The 19,613-nt window shown below is 48.2% G+C and overlaps 1 protein-coding gene across 5 annotated transcripts in view; it reads right to left on the bottom strand.

The window, feature by feature from the left end:
• ARFGAP3 (ADP ribosylation factor GTPase activating protein 3) overlaps positions 1–19,613 on the bottom strand; it is a 43,750-nt gene that overhangs the window by 23,467 nt on the left and 670 nt on the right. For 2 of the 5 annotated variants that reach the window (XM_023747054.1, XM_023747052.1), the window contains exons 2-6: positions 15,045–15,163; positions 10,550–10,622; positions 8,162–8,293; positions 5,526–5,609; positions 2,954–3,038 (exon numbers count right to left, since the gene is read on the bottom strand). In XM_023747054.1, coding sequence (XP_023602822.1) covers positions 2,954–3,038; positions 5,526–5,609; positions 8,162–8,293; positions 10,550–10,622; positions 15,045–15,163 — 493 coding nt within the window. Of the gene's footprint in view, positions 1–1,541; positions 2,139–2,953; positions 3,039–5,525; positions 5,610–8,161; positions 8,294–10,549; positions 10,623–15,044; positions 15,164–19,613 lie in introns of those variants that run through there. The other 3 variants (XM_023747050.1, XM_023747053.1, XM_023747049.1) reach the window with 3 other exon arrangements.

The following is a 19,613-nucleotide window of genomic DNA, read 5'->3' as shown; positions in this document are numbered from 1 at the left end:
TATATCTAACTTACTGAGTACTACATCAATTTTGTCAATGATCTGCTTTCTTTTTAGCTCCATATTCCATTATAAGAATTTTTATTAAGCCCTGGCTGGTGTTGCTCAATGGTTGGAGCCTACGAACCAAAGGGTCTCAGGTTTGATTCCCGGTCAAGGGCAGGTCCCTCAGTCAGGGCGAGTGCAGGAGGCACCCAGTTGATGTATCTCTCACATCGATGTTTCTCTCTCTCTCTCTCTCTCTCTCCCTCCCTCTCTCTCTCTCCCTCCCTCCCTCCCTCCCTCCCTCCCTTCTTTCCTCCCTTCTACTCTCTCTGAAAAGCATTGCAAAAAATATTCCCGGGTGAGGATTAAAAAAGTAAAAATAATTTTGATTTAAAAAGAGCATTAAAATAGAAGGGTGTTTTCTGTCAAGTTGCTTTATAGAATCAGATGGTAGTGGTCTCCCTAATTAATGTCATTCAGAATTCTACCTTATGACCTGGTGTTTTAAAGTAAACTGTTCAAGATACCTAGTACATATGTGGACTATCCATCCAACATATGTTAATATTTGGAAATTCTAACACCAATCATATCAATGATAGAAGCCTAAATTTTCAGTTGCCAAGAAATCTGCCATTTTCTAAATGACCTAAAAAATGATCCTGATTAGGAACTCTAAGTCTTTACTTAAAAACTTTTTGTTATTTTAATTTTATTACTTTAAAAATGAGTAAATCAATAGAATGTCATTTGGCCATAAAAAAGGAATATTAGCACATAGAAATACTACAACATGGATGCTCCTTTAAAATACTGTTTAAAATACTGTCCTAAGCACAAGAATCCAGTCACAAAAGACAACATATCATCTGAGTCTACTTGTATGAAATGTCCAGAGGCAGAGAGCAGCCTGGTGGTTGCCAGGGGCTGAGGGAGGGGCAGGAGAGAAGGGGGAGGGGCTGTCAATGGTACGGGTTTCTTCTGGAGGTGATGGGAATGTTCTGGAATGAGTGGTGATGGTGGCACAACCTTGTGAATATACTAACCACCACTGAATTGCAACTGTTTTATCTTTATAAATATTTAAAGGTAAACTCTAGGTAAGGCTTTTAAACAGGCAAAGCAGGATGAGTAAGAACAATGCTACTTTGTAGGAAAAGAGCTGACGCCGTGCATGGGTCACCCACGGGCCGGAACTGCTCTGGGCGGCGGAGAGCAGCGGTAAGAGCGCAGCAGCGGAGCATTCCAGGCTGCCTGTTCTAGTTGTTAAATTCATGTTCTCTCCTTTTCATTGCGCAGTCCTTAAATTTACTCAAGACTGCACCTGGTCACCGGTGCTGACACATGCAGTTCCGGGTTAGGCCTTGAGACAGCGAGTCTCCCTCACCACCAGCTGCTTAAGAAAAGTTCTGGGCGGAGAAGAGGCAGGAAAGAGCTGCTGCAGATGCACTAGGAGCGGGAATTCTAGACAAGAAAACCTTTTAGGAGAAACTCCTCGGTGAACAATGTAAAGGAAAATACGTACAAGGATAAAATCTTGTTCTGCTTTTAGTTACCTGGGTTACCTATTAGTGAAAGGAACTGAGACCCCAGGACTTGAGCGGTACATGGGTCTCCCTGGCGGGACCCTTCAATCTCAGAAGGCCTTCTGTGGGCTGAGTTGTAGCGGTAGCAATGTCCACATGACCATCCGGGTTTCAGAAGGTACAACCCCACCTTTTCTCTGTTAGTCAGACGAGTGTCGGAATTCGTTTTTCTCTTCTCTCTTATGGACAATGACAAAGCAATCCCTGGCTCAGGGGGATTTCTTCTCTTCAAAAAGAATTTCTCCCCGGAGGAGTTCACACGATGGACAGGGAAGCTAAGGGACACATTTGTTCCCGGAACTGCGGCGTGTTGTGCATGAGGAGACAGCACACGTAGCCGTGGTTGTGGCTGGAGTGCTGGGGGGAAGGGGGACCTTCTCCGAGGAGAGGACTTGGAGCTGAGGCTCCAATAAGGAGGTGGCCGCCTGATGACCAGGGTCAGAGTCCCAAACAGAACGCAAACACAGGACAGGCGCGCAGGCCAGCGCGGCGGCAGCGCAGTGCAAGGCGAAGAAACCAGAAAGCTAAATGCCACTCGGGGATGCCATGTCTTCTTTGCAGGCATTCAGGGTCCTGTGTGCGCCAGCGCGCGCGCACACACACACACACACACGCACACACACATGCGCACACACACACATGCACACACACACACTCACACACAATCACAGGCTGCAAATCATACACCACCAGTCGTGTCAGAGTTCTTTGCATATGAAGGAGCCAGGCTTTTGGTCTATATATGACTTGCGAATGTTTATCATGTCTCTGAAGCACTTCTTCAGACCCCAGCAGTCGACTCACTAACCTCTTCCTTTCACGAGGCCTGGACGTGCCCAGGGCTTCCCACTCCAGGGTGGCAGGAAAGCCTCCCCGTTCCTTCTAGCACCCTCATATTTTCAACTTTTAAATATATATATTTTTACTGATTTCAGAGAGGAAGGGAGAGGGAGAGAGGTACAATCAATGATAATAGAGAATCATGGATTGGCTGCCTCCTGCACACCCCACATTGGGGATGGAACCTGCAACCTGGGCATGTGCCTGACTGGAAATTGAACCCTGACCTCCTGGCTCACAGGTCGACACTCAACCACTGAGCCATGCCGGCTGGGCCTCATATTTTCATTTTTATTTTTAAATCTTTGATCCATTTGAATTTAGATTGGTATAAAGAGTAAAAAAGGAATTCTGCTTTATTATTTTTTTCCAAAATGTTAGACATTAGTCCCACATTGATGTTTCTCTCTCTCTCTTCCTCTCTGAAATCAATGAAAAAACATTTAAAAAAAAGAATCAACCAATGAATACATAAATAAGTAGAACAACAGATGACTGTTTTTCTCTCTCTAAAAATCAATCAATAAATTTTTAAAAACAACCTTCATTATTTGCTGGGGGGACTTCCACGTTCCTGGGTGTTACCGACGGTTCTGGGTGTGCGGAGGCCCATCCTGTGCCGCTCACCTGAAGCAAAGTGAGAAAAGTCATAAAAAACAAAGCAAAGCCGGGGAACCTAGTCACTTACATAGTCACCTCTTCGTACCTGGATGAGTGGGAAGGAAGGATAATATTTAAACGTGTGTAATATTAAGTCTCTGTTTCAATGCTCAAATTCCGTATTTTTCCTTTTAAAAAATATTTTTATTGATTTCAGAGAGGAGGGCAGAGGGAGAGAAAGAGAGAGAAACAGCAATGATGAGGGGGAATCACTGATTGGCTGCCTCCTGCACGCCCCCCACTGGGGATTGAGCACGAGCATGTGCCCTGACTGGGAAATGCTCCACCACTGAGCCAATTTCCTCCTTTTTAAAAAATCTAAACTAAGCAATAATTTCAGGTTTGCAGAGAAGTTGCTAAGACAGAATTTTTACTTTTCACCCAGCTTCCTTTAATGTTAAAATACCCATGGCGCATCTGTCAAAACTAAGAGTTAATGGCACATCCCTAGATAAACTCCAGACTGGACTTGGATTTCACCAGTTTTCCTCCAGCGCTTCTTTCTGCCCCAGGATCCGTCCAGGACCCCACCCTGCATGTGTCTCTTCTTCTTCGTCTCCCTGCTCTGTCAGAGTTCCTCAGTCTCTCCTTGTTCTCATGACCTTGAACCTTTGAAGGGTACTGGTCACCTACTGTGAGATGTGTCTCCATCTGGGTTTATCTGATGTTTCTCATGATTAGATTGGAGTTGGGGGAAGAAAGCCATGGAGGTGCGGTGCCCTTGTCACCACCTCACGTCAACATGACTGAACCGGTGATGCCAACCCTGAGCACTTGGTCAGGCGGTGCCTGCCAGTCTTTTCTCGGTAAACCTGTTTCCCTTTCCATCGTCTAGTCTTGGGGAGCTGGTCACTGAGTCTGGCCCACACTCAAGGGGAGGAGGATAAAGCTCCATCTCCTGAGGGGAGTATCTATTATACATGAATTGGAATTTTCCTATAAGGAAGATTGTCCCTTGTCCCATTTATTTATTCAATCATCCATTTATATCAGTGTAATTATCCAAAAAGAGGAGAACAGGACATGGATACTGACTTTATTCTTTGGAGTATAATTTGGTATGTGAATTATTTATTTTGTTCAAATTGTCCCAGCTTTGACCACTGGGAGCTCTTTCAGGTGGTTCCCGAGTCCTTCAGACCCTGCCCCTCATTTTGGGCGCCCTCCCCCAGCACCTCCTTACTCTCCATCCCTACAGGGTGCTCCAGGCTCAGCTGCCCCAGCAGCCCCAGTCCTCCACTCTGCGTTCTCCAAGGCAGCCCTGGCTCCTTTCAGTGAGAAGGATATTTAGAAACCAAGACCTGGGTGCTGGGTGTGCTTGCTGCACTGAAGCCTCACTGTCCCCGTCCCTCTCCGCGGACAGAGCCAGGCAATCCATGTATGTGTCTACGAACCCACTAGTACACACATCTAGAATCAGTTCTCCATTGTGTATGCACGCATATGTATGTAGAGAGTAAAATAAACATGAATTCATACTAACGTCTCCAACTCTAACCCACACCAAACTAGTCATTTCTCTGCTTTTTAGCCCATCATTTCCATTCCAAACATTTCTCAGCACTAATTATGGATATTCTGTATCTAGCTCTAAATTAAATAATAGCAAAGCTCACAATAGAACACATCCTTTTAAAAACTGTTTTCTGTTCTTTTTTATAGTTATTTCTGGAAACTATTGATTGCATTAATGATAACATGTATATGCAAATTATAATAGCAAAAAAATCAAAGTCTAGCAATTTATAAAACTTTGCACATTTTTTATTTGAAAATTAAATAAAGAATGAATTGAGCCCTGGCTGGTTTGGCTCAGTGGATAGAGTGTTGGCCTGCGGACTGAAAGGTCCCGGGTTCGATTCCGGTCAAGGGCACATGCCCAGGTTGCAGGCTCTATCCCCAATAGGAGGCATGCAGGAGGCAGCCGATCAGTGATTCTCGTCATTGATGTTTCTCTCTCTCTCTTCCTTCCTCTCTGAAATCAATAAACACATATATTTAAAGAAAAACAACTGTCTTCATTCTTTGTCAGCCCTGGAGCTCTGAACTGAACTGTGGCGGAACACCAGCCATCACACTCAGCTTCGCTGGCAGCTGGTAAAAGACATGCGACTACACCAGCCAATAGGATCTGGGCAGAGTGATGGCACTGCCACCAGGCTGTGTCTGTAAGAGGACGGGGCACTGGTTTCCTGGGCGTCTGTCCTCTTCCCATTGCTGGGAAAGGCCATGAACCCTGAGGTGAAAGCCACACATGAGAACAACAAAATGCAACCCTCTGTCACCCCGGACAGCTCCTCTGGTGAGAAATTAATTTCTCTCTTGGTTAAGTGACTGTATTTCAGGGTGGTTTGCCACCGCAGCTTGGCCTGTCCCCTAACTGAAATGTTCTAAATACACACCGTCCTAAATGTCAGTGAGCACACGGCAAAATTCTGTAAGCACCACACTTACCTCAGGAAAAGTGTGAGAGGCAAAGAAGTCGTCCTCCTTCGGCGCAGGGGACAAAGGCGGCGTCACGCAGCCATCGAGCCACAGCTGGAACAACATGAGGCACTCGTTAGCACTTCCCCTGGCTTTGCGGGTTCTGCTTAATACTCTTCACTCCCTTCCTAGAGACCTGCTTGCCCAAGATTGGTATTTCCATTATTATAAAACTAGAGGCCCAGTGCACAAATTCATGCACGGGTGGGGTCCCTCGGCCTGGCTGGTGATCTGGCCGACTGGGGCCATCTTGCCCAGTCCCAATTGGGCGGATCGGCCAGTCGGGGGGAGGGACTGTGGGAGGTTGGCTGTGGGAGCGCACTGACCACCAGGGGGCAGCTCCTGAATTGAGCATCTGCCCTCTAGTGGTCAGTGCATGGCTGTTCGGTGGACCGGTTGCTTAGGCTCTTATACAGTGGGGCCTTGACTTACGAGTGTCCTGACTAACAAGTTTTTCGAGATACGAGCCGTCTCTCGGCCGATTTTTTGCTTTGAGTTGCAAGCTAAAATTTGGGTTATGAGCCAGCTTCAGATACCCCACCGCTAGTTGGCGCAGCGAACGTCACAGTGAACGCCACAACATCAGCCCAGCATCACATGTCTCACTTGTTCACTTTTTGATTTGACATACGAGTAATTTGAGTTACGAGCTCCATCATGGAATGAATTAAACTCGTAAGTCAAGGCCCCACTGTATATACATCAGCAACAGGCCTATGTGGGGCCCTTGAGCACATTTCAGTCATGTATTGTTGTAGTGAAATACAGAAATGTTTAAAAATGCTGAAAGAATGTGAGAAAAGTTAAAAATGTTTAACTTCCCTTAAAACTTAAAGTCTGATACCACCTAAGCTGCTACAGGCATGAACAAGCTTTAAATATGGACCCCTGCCAGCCAACGATGCTCATCTTGTCTAGACATTACAAAGGCCTGTCCCTCTGTCCGTCTGACAAGCGACGCCGCTCGACACTCCTCTTCCTGCCAGATGACAGAACGGACGGTGATCCCCAACGGAGATGCCACCGAGCTCTTGGGAGAAGAATGCCGGCCCCCTGCACCCGGACCAGACCAGCCCAGCTGCGGGACCACAGAGGACACCACCACGGGGTCCTTAACTAAGTTTGTACCCGCAGCCGCTCAGGAATTTATATAATAAAAAGCTGTATGTATGCCGTAGCTGGTTTGGCTCAGTGGATAGAGCGTCAGCCTGCGGACTGAAGGGTCCCAGGTTCGATTCCGGCCAAGGGCATGTACCTTGGTTTCGGGCACATCCCCAGTGGGGGGGTGTGCAGGAGGCAGCTGATCGATGTTTCTCTCTCATCGATGTTTCTAGCTCTCTGTCCCTCTCCCTTCCTCTCTGTGGAAAATCAATAAAATATATTTAAAAAAAAAAAGCTGTATGATTTGCAACTGCATATGTTTCAGGTGGTATAACTCCTCCGGCAGTTAATTGAATTAATTTGCGTACGCTGAAAATTTAAATGAAAGCCTCTGGCCTTTGTTGGTCCTAAAGTCTGCCACTCTGGTCCTGCTGATGCAGAGCAGTCTCTCCATCAGCCACTACTTGAATGTCCCAACACCTGCACGGTTAACGTTCATCTCAAGGGACGGCTCAGATAAACACCCAGATCCTTTCCGGATCTACTGGGACACGTATCAACCCAGTAACTTGTTCCCAGACCCCGAGACGTCACAGCCGCGTCTGAAAAGGCGATCAGGACCTCAGACCTACGGCAGGCCTCACAGGACAGCCCAGCCGCCTGTGGGTCCCTGACTTGCAAATCCACACACTGGCCACCATCTGCTGGTCAGCCCCACGTCAGCCCTCGCCTCCTGGCCCTTCACAGACATGCGCAGAGCAGCCAGGCCCGAGCCGCCGCCGTGTTGGTTCCCAGCCGCGTGAACAGCCGCACGCTGCCCTTTCCCAGCTCACACTGCAAACGAGTGTCCTTTCGCGGGTTATTTAGGACCACGTTTCCGCATTTCTGTGCTTTTGTTGGTGACTTGATGGTTTAAAATGGCCCTGCGCCCCGTGATGTGCGACCCAGTGCCCCTGAGCACAGGAGGCTGTGAAGTGCCGCTGGAGGAAACAGTTTTCTCCGGGCGCCGGTTAGAGCCGCCGGCCCGGATCCATGTCGCCAACAGCACACGGTAAAGAGGGCGCCGCTAAAGGAAACACACGGAAAATAAGGTTCCGTATCGGCCGGGAGGAAGCTGGCCGTGGACCTGCCCGGGCGGCACCCGCAGCGCTAATGCGGGGCTCGCACAACAGAGAACCCGCGGGCAGGCTTTACTGTTTGGGTAAAAGCCACCTTTCCTTCTGAAACTGGTTGCACTTACGTCAGTGCCGTGCTTACGTCATGCCGCACTTACGGCAGCACCATACTTATGTCAGTGCCATGCTTGTGTCATGCCACACTTACGTCATGCCGTACTTACGGCGGCACCATGCTTGCATCAGTGCCGTGCTTGCGTCATGCCACACTTACGTCAGTGCCGTGCTTGCGTCATGCCGTACTTACGGCGGCACCATGCTTGCATCAGTGCCGTGCTTGCGTCATGCCACACTTACGTCAGTGCCGTGCTCACATCATGCCACACTTACATCAGTGCCGTGCTTCCGCGCGGCCTGGGAAGCCAGCGACTTGATCTTGTCCCTGTAGAGCTGGGCCGCGCGGCTGTTGTACTTGGCCTTGGTGTCGCCGGTGGCGCACCCGTGCTGGTCGAAGAAGGACGACTGCAGAGGAAAGCAGCGGGTTACTAGCAATCCTGCCGAAACGCTACTGCATATTATGAAGGACTGTTGAAAATACTATGAAAACCAAAACTATGTAAACCACGGAGAATGTTTAAATACTCTTATCTTGTAAAGAGGAATACCTTCCACAGATGTAACATTACTATTTTGGTAAAACTGGACACGAGATGACTTGCAAAATGAAATAACTGGCCCTTCGTTTCTTCATTCAATCCTCCGTCACTCTGAATCTTATTGGGGGGTGGGGGGCGCTATCCACTCAGGACCACTTTTAATTCATGAGAAATCCATTTCAATTCGGATTCCACTAAATCGGAAATTTTAGAAAATTGGTGAGGGGCAACGCTAACCTTCACCTTGTTCAGCACTATTTACTCATTGACAGACAGCACAAGCAAGGTGATAAAATTAAAGAGGAAACTGTTTCCAATCGCCCTGTAAGGGTCCCTGTGTAGACATGAATTACAGAATTCATATCTAATTAAAGCAGGTATTCCAAAAACCTGTATGAGCAATGCTTTTATTACTCCAATGGGCTAATATTAGGCGCCCACATGTCCCAGATCCGTTCTGGGTATTTGGGCCTCATCCCGTTAAATCCTCAGGGCAACACCATGGGGGGCCACTGCTGCCATCTACACTTCGCAGGCGGGGTCACAGGTAAGTGAGAGGCAGGGCTGTCATTCCAACGTGAGCAGGGTGCTCCAACCCCACTGCTTGAGTGGGATGACCTGACCGTCCCCTCCCCATCCCCGCCTTGGCCGCCTCCGCTGGCTGGAGTTGAGAAAGCTGCTCTCCAGGGGTGGGCGGGGGGCTGTGCCACCTTGGGAGGGCTTAGAAATAAGGATAAAATCAAACTCCCAGCATTAAGTTCTGGAACAAGTCTGAACATCATGATAATGGGCATGGGTTTCTAATAAGTTGCTTGAAATATAAGGAAGTGAAATAAATCGTAGTTATTACAGTGGTTTGTGGCTCTCCAATGCTCAAACCGACCCGACAAAATCATATTCCCTGGTATTTAATTTCTCTCACCAGAGAAATATTAAATTCAATTTAAATTTAAAATAATCTAATTTAAATTTAATTAGTCTACTTAAGGAACAATAATGAAAAAAGGTCGAGAAACACTAATCCAGGGAATCTGGTATTTTAAAAACTATTTTAGATTTATAATTTTAAATATTAAATTGATACCAGATAAAACTTTTATTTGAAATGTATACAAATTTGATTTTTTACACTTTGAATGTGTAATGGCATGTCTATGGGAATTCTACTTACTAAACCTATACCATTTGGCATAATAAATAAGGTACCAGCGCTTTGGGTGATTTTGCTGGCTAGACTTATAAGACTGCCAGTTTATTTTATTTATTTATTTGTATTTTTATTGATTTCAGAGAGGAAGGGAGAGAGAGACAGAAACATCAATGATTTGAGAGAATCATTGATCGGCTGCCTCCTGCACGCCCCCCACTGGGGATAGAGCCCACAACCCAGGCATATGCCCTTGACCAGAATCAAACCTAGGACCCTTCAGTCCCCAGGCCGACGCTCTATCCACTGAGCAAAACCGGCTAGAGCAGGCTGCCAGTTTAGAGTTTGAGAAATCAAATATATTGAATTTGTAAATGAAATTTAAAATGAGAATCCTTAGTTAGGTTTGAAAGTAAGGTTAAAAAAGTCTGCTCTTTTACAATTATAAATTAAGTGACCACTTAGCTGGTTATTATTTTTGCATAGAAATTACTAAGTTTATAAATGAATATATGATCTTTATATACTATATTTGAAAATTTGGAGGTTTCATTAAAACTTTGTAGATTTCATAAATTAAATAAAATTCAGATGTAAGTGGCTGTAATCATTCATCCTATTCTAAGCACAAAAGGCACGGCACATATTAAAAAACTGTATTGTCATAACGAAGCCTCCCAATCCCTCTATCCACCTCTTCCTGTTCTAATTTTCTTCCAAAGAACTCTCACCACCTGGCAGGTTGTTTATTTGCTTCTGTATTGACTCTGTGCCTCTAAGCGGGCTCTCATGTGTCTTGTTCACGCTACCCCAGCACCTCGCCCAAAGCTTCGTGTGTATTAGGTGCTTCCGGATAAACAAGTCAACCAGGTGGTCCGACTCCGAAGCCCCTCATGGCTTTCTGTCGTCCAGGAGGCCCCCCGACAGCAGAGCACACGTTTATACAGAAGGAAAACAAGTCTGAGATGAACTTACTGCAGCAGCATTTCCTCCAACTTGCATGCAGCGCAACTGAAACCAAGACCAGTTAGAATCCAACTCTGTAGACCTAAATAGAAAGAACATTCTTAAATGTTAATACTTTTCTTCCCCCAAATCAAGCCACTAAACTTTTGAGAACAAGATTTCCTTGCTCTCCGGCTCCTGAAGAATTCTGCGTTTGTGTTAACGGTGACCCACGCTTCCAGGAGGCCGGGACTCCGAGTGCAGGACCATTGGTACCGCAGCTCCTGGCCCCTCTCATCCTTCCTAGAAGCCAAGGCGCTGATGGCCCCACCCACCTGCTCCCCTCCACACCCGGCCACAGACAGGCCAGGCCGGCAGCACTTTCCGCTGCACAAGCTCCAGCCGGCCACGCCCTCTGGGAACAGAGCATGACAAGCTTGTGGGCTGCTGGACACTCGGACTCTGCCTCACGTCCTTGGTGAGTCATGATCTAAAGGTGGTGAGGGGTCTCTACTCAGCACAGATGTCCTGTTTGGACTTTTTCAGGGGTCCAGTGTGACACCAAGCAGGACCCCTGGAGGATGCTCCTCATTCACCATCAAGGAGAGGACCTGCCCGCCATCACGGCCACGAGGCAGGAAGAACACTCGGGCGTAATGCTCGTGAAGTGACAGCTGCAGTGCCTCCTGCCCCGCCACACCTCTGCCCTGTCCACCTGAACCCTAAGACCACCCCAGAGCCAGGTAAAGGCAACGAGTGCATTTCCCAACAAGAAAACTCCACCAAGTGATGAGTGTAAGCAAGACAGGCTGGCACACAATGCCGGGAGTCTTTATGCTGAATCAATAGATGTGAGCAAGGCAAGGCTCTCCCACATTCCACAGCAGCTCACCCCGCGCTGACGGGAAACAATGTGGACGTGTGGGGACAGTGCCGGTGGAACAGCCTTCACTAAAAGGGCACTCAGCCTTGTGAATGTTAACTATTTTGAAGCCAATAGCTACCTTCAGGTTAATAATGATACTAATACATGTCATTATTACATCTACAAATATCTACTTCACAATGATATAAAAAGTAAATATTAAACCATACTTTGTAAGAAACATATTTCCCAAAGACAAAAATAAACCTCCTTTTGGAACTTAATTACCGAGTAAGGAGATGAGATGACATAGGTTGTTCTGAAATTCTTTTTCTGAGAGATCTTGCTTAGTCACCACACTGTGATGACCTGCCCAGACGGAGTGAGGTGCCATCCCCTCCCCCCGTCACTGGGTGGCTGTTAACAGCACAGTCTCTGGAGACAGGCTGAGAGGGCAGACCCCGCTCTGCCAGGACTGTCTGCATGACCTGGAGGAGTTACCTAGCCTCTCTGAGCCTTACTTTCCTTATCGTCACAATTACAGGTTACTATTCACTCCTGTAGAAATGAAGCGAATATGTGCAAAGTTCTGGGCTCACGGTAAGCACCATGTGGCTAACGTTCTCGCCATCACTATCACCATCGTCATGGCGACCCTGTCACACTGTGGGACAAACACAAGCTCCAGGGGGCACGCATAAAGTAGGTACCGGACTAAATGATGTCCTAAAACGGAAGCTCCAAGTCCTCAGACTTACTAACCTACCTAAAACTTTTAGTTCTAAAGTATCTTTTAAAAAACAAAGCCAAACATTTTTATATATTTCTTAGAAATAAAGATAAAAACCTAATTGTTCTTGAATCGAGCTGACAGGGATTCTCTCTCACACACTGGAATTTGAAACAAAAGGTGGTGATGACAATGAGTCAACCTTAAGAAGAAACTTGAACTGCTCGGCGGTGCCCGTTCCTACGAGGAGGTGACTCGCTGGAGGTTGCTTCCTGTCTTTAGTTTAGATGAAGAGATGGTGAAAGGTAAGAGAACCTGAGTGCTGAGAAAAAAGTAAGCAGCGAAGGAAGAAAAGTTGAAGAACTAGTGTCACTTTACCCAATAGCTCCTGCTAACCAACCACTGTAAAGGAGAAAACAGGTTTCCCTCAACCCCATAATCCTTCTGAGTGAAGATAAAACATTTCCCCAATACGCTAGTGTCTGTAATTGTTTTTTTTTTTTTGTAATTGTTTTAATCAGTAAAAAAAAATGGTCAAAGAACAGCCTTCCACCTCTTTCAAAACAAAAAGCCACTGAGCACCCTTGTCATCCTTGACTTTGCCCAAATCCTAGACTGTGCCCTCTGAACAGGAGTTTTTAGCAGTTGTTTGAATCATTTATGAGCACCGTGACTCACACCGTTATATTTATCTGCAAATAGTTATATTTATCTGGCTGTTAGAAGGCTAGTGACTCAACCTGCAAGAGCCCAGAGAGACGCTGCTGTGCCGCCTGCAAGGCTCCAGTCGGTCCTCCCTCCACCGAGGGCCAGAAAACCACTCATTTCCTGGAATGGTGGGGAGGAAAGGGGAGGCCAGGTCAGAAGGGCAGGGCTTGGCAGCGAAGAAGAGGAAAAGAGGCCGGACCGGTTTGGCTCAGTGGATAGAGTGTCGGCCTGCGGACTGAAGGGTCCTGGGTTGATTCCAGTCAAGGGCATGTACCTGGTTGCGGGCACATCCCCAGTAGCAGGTGTGCAGGAGGCAGCTGATCGATGTTTCTCTCTCATCAATGTTTCCAACTCTCTATCCCTCTCCTTTCCTCTCTGTAAAAAATCAATAAAATATATTTAAAATGTTGGTCCTGTTCCAACATTAAAAAGAAAAAAAGAAGAGGAAAAGAACAGAGCAGAGAGAGAGAAAGACAAGCAGCTCCGCACCGCCTCGAGGCCAGCCTTCCTGGCTCTGGGCAGAGCAGGTCCCATGTTAACTGGTAACAACGGATCCGGGGTGCGAGGGAAGCACATTAAAAATAAAATCGTGGGGGCTGGTGGGGAGAGATGACGCAGGGAATTTATATGCATAGATGCAGAGCCCATGGACACAGACAGTAGTGTGGTGAAGGCCTGGGAGGGGCGGGTGCTGGGTGGAGGGGGTCAATGGGAAAAAAGGGGAATATCTGTAATACTTTCAACAATAAAGACAAATTTAAAAAAAGACACGAACAACAAAACCATCATAAAAACAAGCTAAACTTGCCCTCGCAACTAAATCCCTCAATATTTAAAGAGACAAGGACAGGATGTGAATTCAAAATATTCTGACACCAGCTAAGAAAAAAGAAGACAAGAAACTGGTAGACACTCTAAAACCAATAAGAACACACAGAAGAACCCCCTTTTCAAGATAATTACTGTGGAGTTACATGGCTATAAATATTTAGCACATCAGGCCTTTGTAAATTGCTTTCTGAAAAGAGAACTCAGGAAAATGCATCAGGAAAGTTTTTTAAAAAGAAAATTATGTTGCTATTATTACTATTTAGTTTTTGTGCTAACATACAAAAATCTCCTTCTGAGTTATAAGACTTTATCCTTTAGTAATAAATGCTCTTTATAGTAGGTCAACATCAGATAAAATCGCTGTCAGAATCCCAAATAGCCTGCCTCCTAGCTGGTTGCTCCCCTGGGAAAAGAAGTGGCAGGGAAGCAGGTGACGTGGTGGGAGGCGGCCAGTAACCACAGCGATGCCCAGAGGGTGCCTGGCCAAGGCCCAGGGCTGCTGAAGCGCAGGCCTCCTCGGCTTCTGAGCCCTGAGTTCTACTGGAATCTTTTTATTATTTCTTTTTAAAAAAATATGTGTGTTTATTGATTTCAGAGAGGAAAGGAGAGAGAGAGAAAAAAAAACACACATCAATGATGAGAGAGAATCATTGATGGGCTGCCTCCTGCACGCCCCCTACTGGGGATCAAGCCCACAACCCAGGTATGTGCCCTTGACCGGAATCGAACCTGGGACCCTTCAGTCTGCAGGCCAATGTTCTATCCACTGAGCCAAACCAGCTAGGGCTATTTTTATTATTTCTTTTATTATTCTATTTCTTCTAACTCACACCAGACTAGCAGTCTAGTGGGGAAGCCCATTAATTACCAGGTTGGATCTCAGCAAGCAAGGACAGGATGCAAAAAGTTCCCTAGACAGGGGCCAGAGGCATTGGCGATCTCAAGAAGAGTCTAGAAGGGCAGTAAGTGGCAAAATCCTGCGCAGGAAATGGCCCCGTGGACGGAGGTGACGGCAGAGATGAGGTGTGCACAGCCCAGCGCAGGCAAGTCTGAGAGCACCCCCAGGTGGTCGGAGGCTGGCTCCGGGGGAGAGCACGGGTTTCTAACTGCTGCTGTCAGAAGATCATAAGGGAAAGGAGATACCGTCTCAACCCCTCCATCCCGATGGTCCATGCCACGGCCTCATGCCTCCGACACAGAGCTCCATGTAGCAGAAACTAAACAGAAACCAGCTCACTTGCCCAGTTTACTTAGTTATATCACTTAAGTCTCCATAACTCATAACCAACCTCTCATTTTACTTGATGTCAAAGGAAACATAACGGAAAAAGGGGAAAGAGCTCCATGTGACGCTGCACCCTCCCAGCCCCAAAGGGGACAGACTCACTTACCGAATGAAACTCAAGTGGACGCCAAGTGACCGGTGTGACCCCGAGCAGTCGATGCAAAGAAACACCCCATAGGTTATGCTTGCCCAGCTGGGGTTTTTGGCGCCACAATCAAAACACACCTGAGAGAAAATATGAAAAGTCGACTATTAATTACTTTATATTGGTCAAGCAAGCTCTCCCACAGGGCACAATATATGAGTTAGCTGGAAAACTGCTTAACTTTTACAATTTAAACTGGGTAATAGAAACTATCTCACCTAGATTTTTAAAACCTGAAATTTCACCCTGGCCAGGTAGCTAAGGTGGTTAGAACCCAATATGCCCAGGTTGTGGGGTCACCCTCCAGTCAGGGCACATACAAGAATCAGCCAATGAACGCATAACCACGTGGAACAAGTCGATCTCTCTCGCTCTCTCACTCCCTAAGGTTAATAAAATAAAAACCTCAAATTTCTATTTCTTTCATTATTATTTTAATTATGTTAATAGAATTATATTACTACAACACATGAATTATATAGTATATATTATTCTGAGTCTATTATAATACTCTGCAGTACGGGGAGTGAGAGAACTCAGGTGTGTATCATCTCAAACATCACCTGTCCGTGAAGCATTCACAGGTCCTACCGAGCACGTAAATGAACACTAGCACGGAGGCCCCTGCGGGAAACACTCAGGCCGCGCTGCCCGGGACAGTGGCCTCTACCGGATGGCAGGTGCTGTGCACACGTCTCTCCTCAGCCGGAGGAGGAGGGCGTGGGGGCCGGACTCCAAGGTGCCCCAGTGAGGCCCCTGCTGGTGTTCACTCCCTGGGGAAGCTCACCCTCACTTGCCCAGGGTGGTCTGTGCGAGGTTATAAAAGACGCCATGACTTCCCTTCTCTCTCTCGGATCACTGGCTCTGGGGGAAGCCAGCTGCTGCGTCTTAAGGACCCTCGGGCAGCCCAGTGGAGAGGCTCAACTGGGGAGGAACTGAGGCCCTGAGTCCCACAGCCAGTGCAGAGTGGGCCGGCGGAGCACTACGTGACGCGCTTGGGGGTGAAAACCCCAGCTTTCGGGTGACCGCGGCCGCAGGAGACCCCAGCCTTCCTTCCTCAACACTGACTGACGCCAAACATTCATCTGATAACAGAAGGGTAAAAGTATTTTAAAACATGCAGTGTTTGTCATGGAAATTAACACAATTAAAGTCAGAATTACAGGACAGTAACATTCCACAAATAGAATTGTTTTAAATTTTTTTCCCCAGAAAAAAAGCACCCACACTTTAGATACACTTTATAGGCAGAGCCACCTATGTGAAGAAGATTGTCCCAACTATCCTATCCTATATAATAAAAGCATAATATGCAAATTGACGAACAGGGAAAGAATGATTGCTATGACACGCACTGACCACCAGGAGGCAGACGCTCAACGTAGGAGCTGCCCCCTGGTGGTCAGTGCACTCCCACAGGGGGTGTGCCGCTCAGCCAGAAGCCGGGCTCACAGCTGGTGAGCGCAGCCGAGGTGGTGGGTGCCTCTCCCACCACCTCTGCTACAGGCAGGTGGTAAGGAGCGAGGGGTCCCGGACTGCGAGAGCCCTGGACTGCGCGAGAGGGGTCCTGAACTGCGAGAGAGCACAGGCCAGGCTGAGGGACCCCCACCCCCCAGTGCACGAATGTTGTGCATCAGGTCTCTTGTAATCATAAAAAAGATCTGGCATCTGGCCTTGTGAGGGCAATACAAGAACAAAAACATGAGTGGGTTTTCCAAAGGCCCTCAGGGCAGACTCCCATTCAGCATGCATGAATTGTGGGGAGGGGGAGGGGAAGGGGATGGGAAGGATGCAATTGACATGAAAGGTACCAGGCACTCACTTCAATGGTACTGGTACCAGACACGGGGCAGGCACTGGGGTATTAAGTAGATGGCATCACTGATTCCACAGACACTTGCTGAGCTCCTACTCACTGCCAGGCACGTGCTGGCCTTCGGGAGAGAAGGGCATGGAAATTCAGACACCTGTGGTAAAAGCTTTTAGAGTAAGGCATCCCTTTCCATGGGACTCGTCGTGCCAAAGGTGCTGTCCCTCTACGAGAGGCCATTTGTATCCCTCACTCAATCAACGGACAGTTGTGCGTGTACCTGGCGCACACAAAGTGGGCGTGTCCGGAGCCCACGGACTAGCAGTCTCGTGGGCAGCCAATTAGTTACCAGGTTGGATCTCAGCAAGCAAGGACAGGATGCAAAATGTTCCCTAGACAGGGGCCAGAGGCTGGCTCCAGGGAGAACACGGGTTTCTAACTAGGTGACTTCAGCGTCCTCCTGCCCCCGCCCCCCCACCTGAGACGAGGGGTTGCTAGAACGCAGCTCCATGAGGGGGGCCCAGTCTGTCTTATCAGCTGAGCTGAGCACCGGCCTGGCACAAAGTGGCCTAAACGCAAATACAGGTATTGGGGCAGTTTGGAGGGTGGAAGGCAAGGCGTCGGGAGGTAGTTGGAAATACAAGTCCGGTTCTCACAGCGCCGCCTTGGTGCCCGCTGGAGCCCGGGCTGTGCTTTGAGAACAGGGGTTGTGCTGGGTTTTGATATGCGGTCAGAGCCGAGACCTGCTTTTCCAAGCAGAAGATCAGCTGTTACGGTTTACTCCTGCCAGGCACTGCCGTTGGCCAACTGAGCTTCACGACAACCGATGGGAAGGTGCTGCTGTGACCCCTCGGGCCCTTCCAGGGCGGGTGTCATCGGCGCAGTCCCACAGGCCCCGCACTCAGCCGGCTGTGGGTGGTCAGGGCTCTGCTGTCTCATCTCAAAAGTCTTAATACTTTCTCATTCCGCGTTCCCCAGAATTAGGTAGCGCGGCTTTGATCCCCATTTTAGAGAAAATGAAGGAATGATGAAGTATCACAGCTAAGAAAAGCCACCTCGGGGCCTGGGCCCCGGCGGTCTGCACGGACCATCCGCCCCCTGAAGGCAGGAGCCGCTTTTGTTAGAGAACACCAGTGCACCTCACTGCTCGGCCCGTGCCCAGCACACGCAGGTGCTCAGTGGGTATTTGTTGAATGAGTCACTCAAACAATCAATGAAAAAACAAGGAACAGCGAAGCTTCAGGAAGGAGTTCACAAACTAGGAAACTGACCCTTGAGTTACAACCTGGGGTCCACACACGAGGGGAAGAAACTGGATACCACATGCTGAAAGTAAACCGAGTTGTTTTTCTGTCTCGTGTATCTCAGAGCTGCTCTTTAGAACCCGTTTTGAAAACGCTTATTGTCACCCAACTCGTCCACTAGTTAAAACTAGTTTTCATCTTTGTTTAGGAAACTGTTTCTTACTAACGATCAGATAAAAAGTCTTCATCAAGAAGTGTAGCACGGCGCTGTGGAACATTGCCAGGAAGTATTTTTGCTCAGCGCTTTTATTAGTCCTACTACAGACTAGGAAGTGTCCCCTAGGTGTGTTGTTCATAATAAAAATAACGAAAACAGCTGGCACGTGTTGAAGACTAGTGATTGCAGGTACTGCTCCAATGGCTTTTCTGGGATGTTCTCGCTTAATCCTCACAATAACCCCTGTGTTAGATCATGTCCGGTTTCAGATAAGGAAAATAAAGCACAAATAAGTGATCGAGTAGCCTGCCCGAGGCGACAGTTAGAAAGCGGCAGGTCTGCACAACCACGCACAGGTGTGCCCAGGCGTGTCCCTCCACGTGCCTCCTGGTAGAAAGGCACTGACGTCTAATTTAAAAGGACACCTTCCCTTGGATGAATTCCATCAAAGAGAATCCATGTTCCGTTTCTGAGGTACAGCAGACCGAAACCCACGGCTTCCACCATGCCGACTGCAGATCCCAATGCTGTCTAGATGTGCAGGGCCCCACTCCTGATTAACAGGTGACTCCAACTGGAACATCCAGGGGAACAGCCGAGAAGCTGGCACTGGAGGCCTCCTCCTCCTGACTTCCCTTCCTCAGACCTCGCTTTAATAAATCGTTTCCTTTCTTGCTCCTGGAAAGGCTGTAACATTATGAGCTCCCCTCCACCATCGAGACGTAAAACGAAGACATCTAACTACTGTAAAACTCAGGAACTCCCTATGCCATCAGGTCGTGGCTCATGGCCATGCTCCTTAACAGCTGTTTACGTGGGAGGTGACCGTGGGGCCGGGCAGGACCGTCACAGGAGGAGAGGAGAGAGTCCACGCTGACGGGACAGCCCTTTGCACTCTCCAGGTGCCACTCGGACCTGTGGGCCGGACCTGTGATCCCCGAAGAGGGAGTCACCTCGGCCCAATGCGTCATCACACCTCCGGCGGGTCTCCAAAAGTTGTAAGGGGCCCGGGGCCGGGAGGGGGCAGCCTCGGGAGGTGGGAAAGGGAAGACCCCTCTCCAGGGAGACGCAAAGGAAAGGGAGGGCAGCGTCTGTGCTGCGCTTTCTTAGAAAGAGGAGCGAGCTGGGAGCCATGCACAGACCTGGGCAGCTCCATCGGACCGGAGCGCGGCAGCTGCCGTCCGGGACCCAGGGAGGCAGAGGGGCTCCCCACAGGCGCCCCCAGGAACCCTGAAGGGTCCCGTTCGAGGGTGGGGAGG

The sequence above is a fragment of the Myotis lucifugus genome, unplaced genomic scaffold (assembly GCF_000147115.1).
Source record: "Myotis lucifugus unplaced genomic scaffold, Myoluc2.0 scaffold_786, whole genome shotgun sequence".
Lineage (NCBI taxonomy): Eukaryota > Metazoa > Chordata > Mammalia > Chiroptera > Vespertilionidae > Myotis > Myotis lucifugus.
The sequence above is the reverse complement of the archived record's forward strand: the minus strand, read 5'-3'. Positions and strand labels throughout refer to the sequence as shown.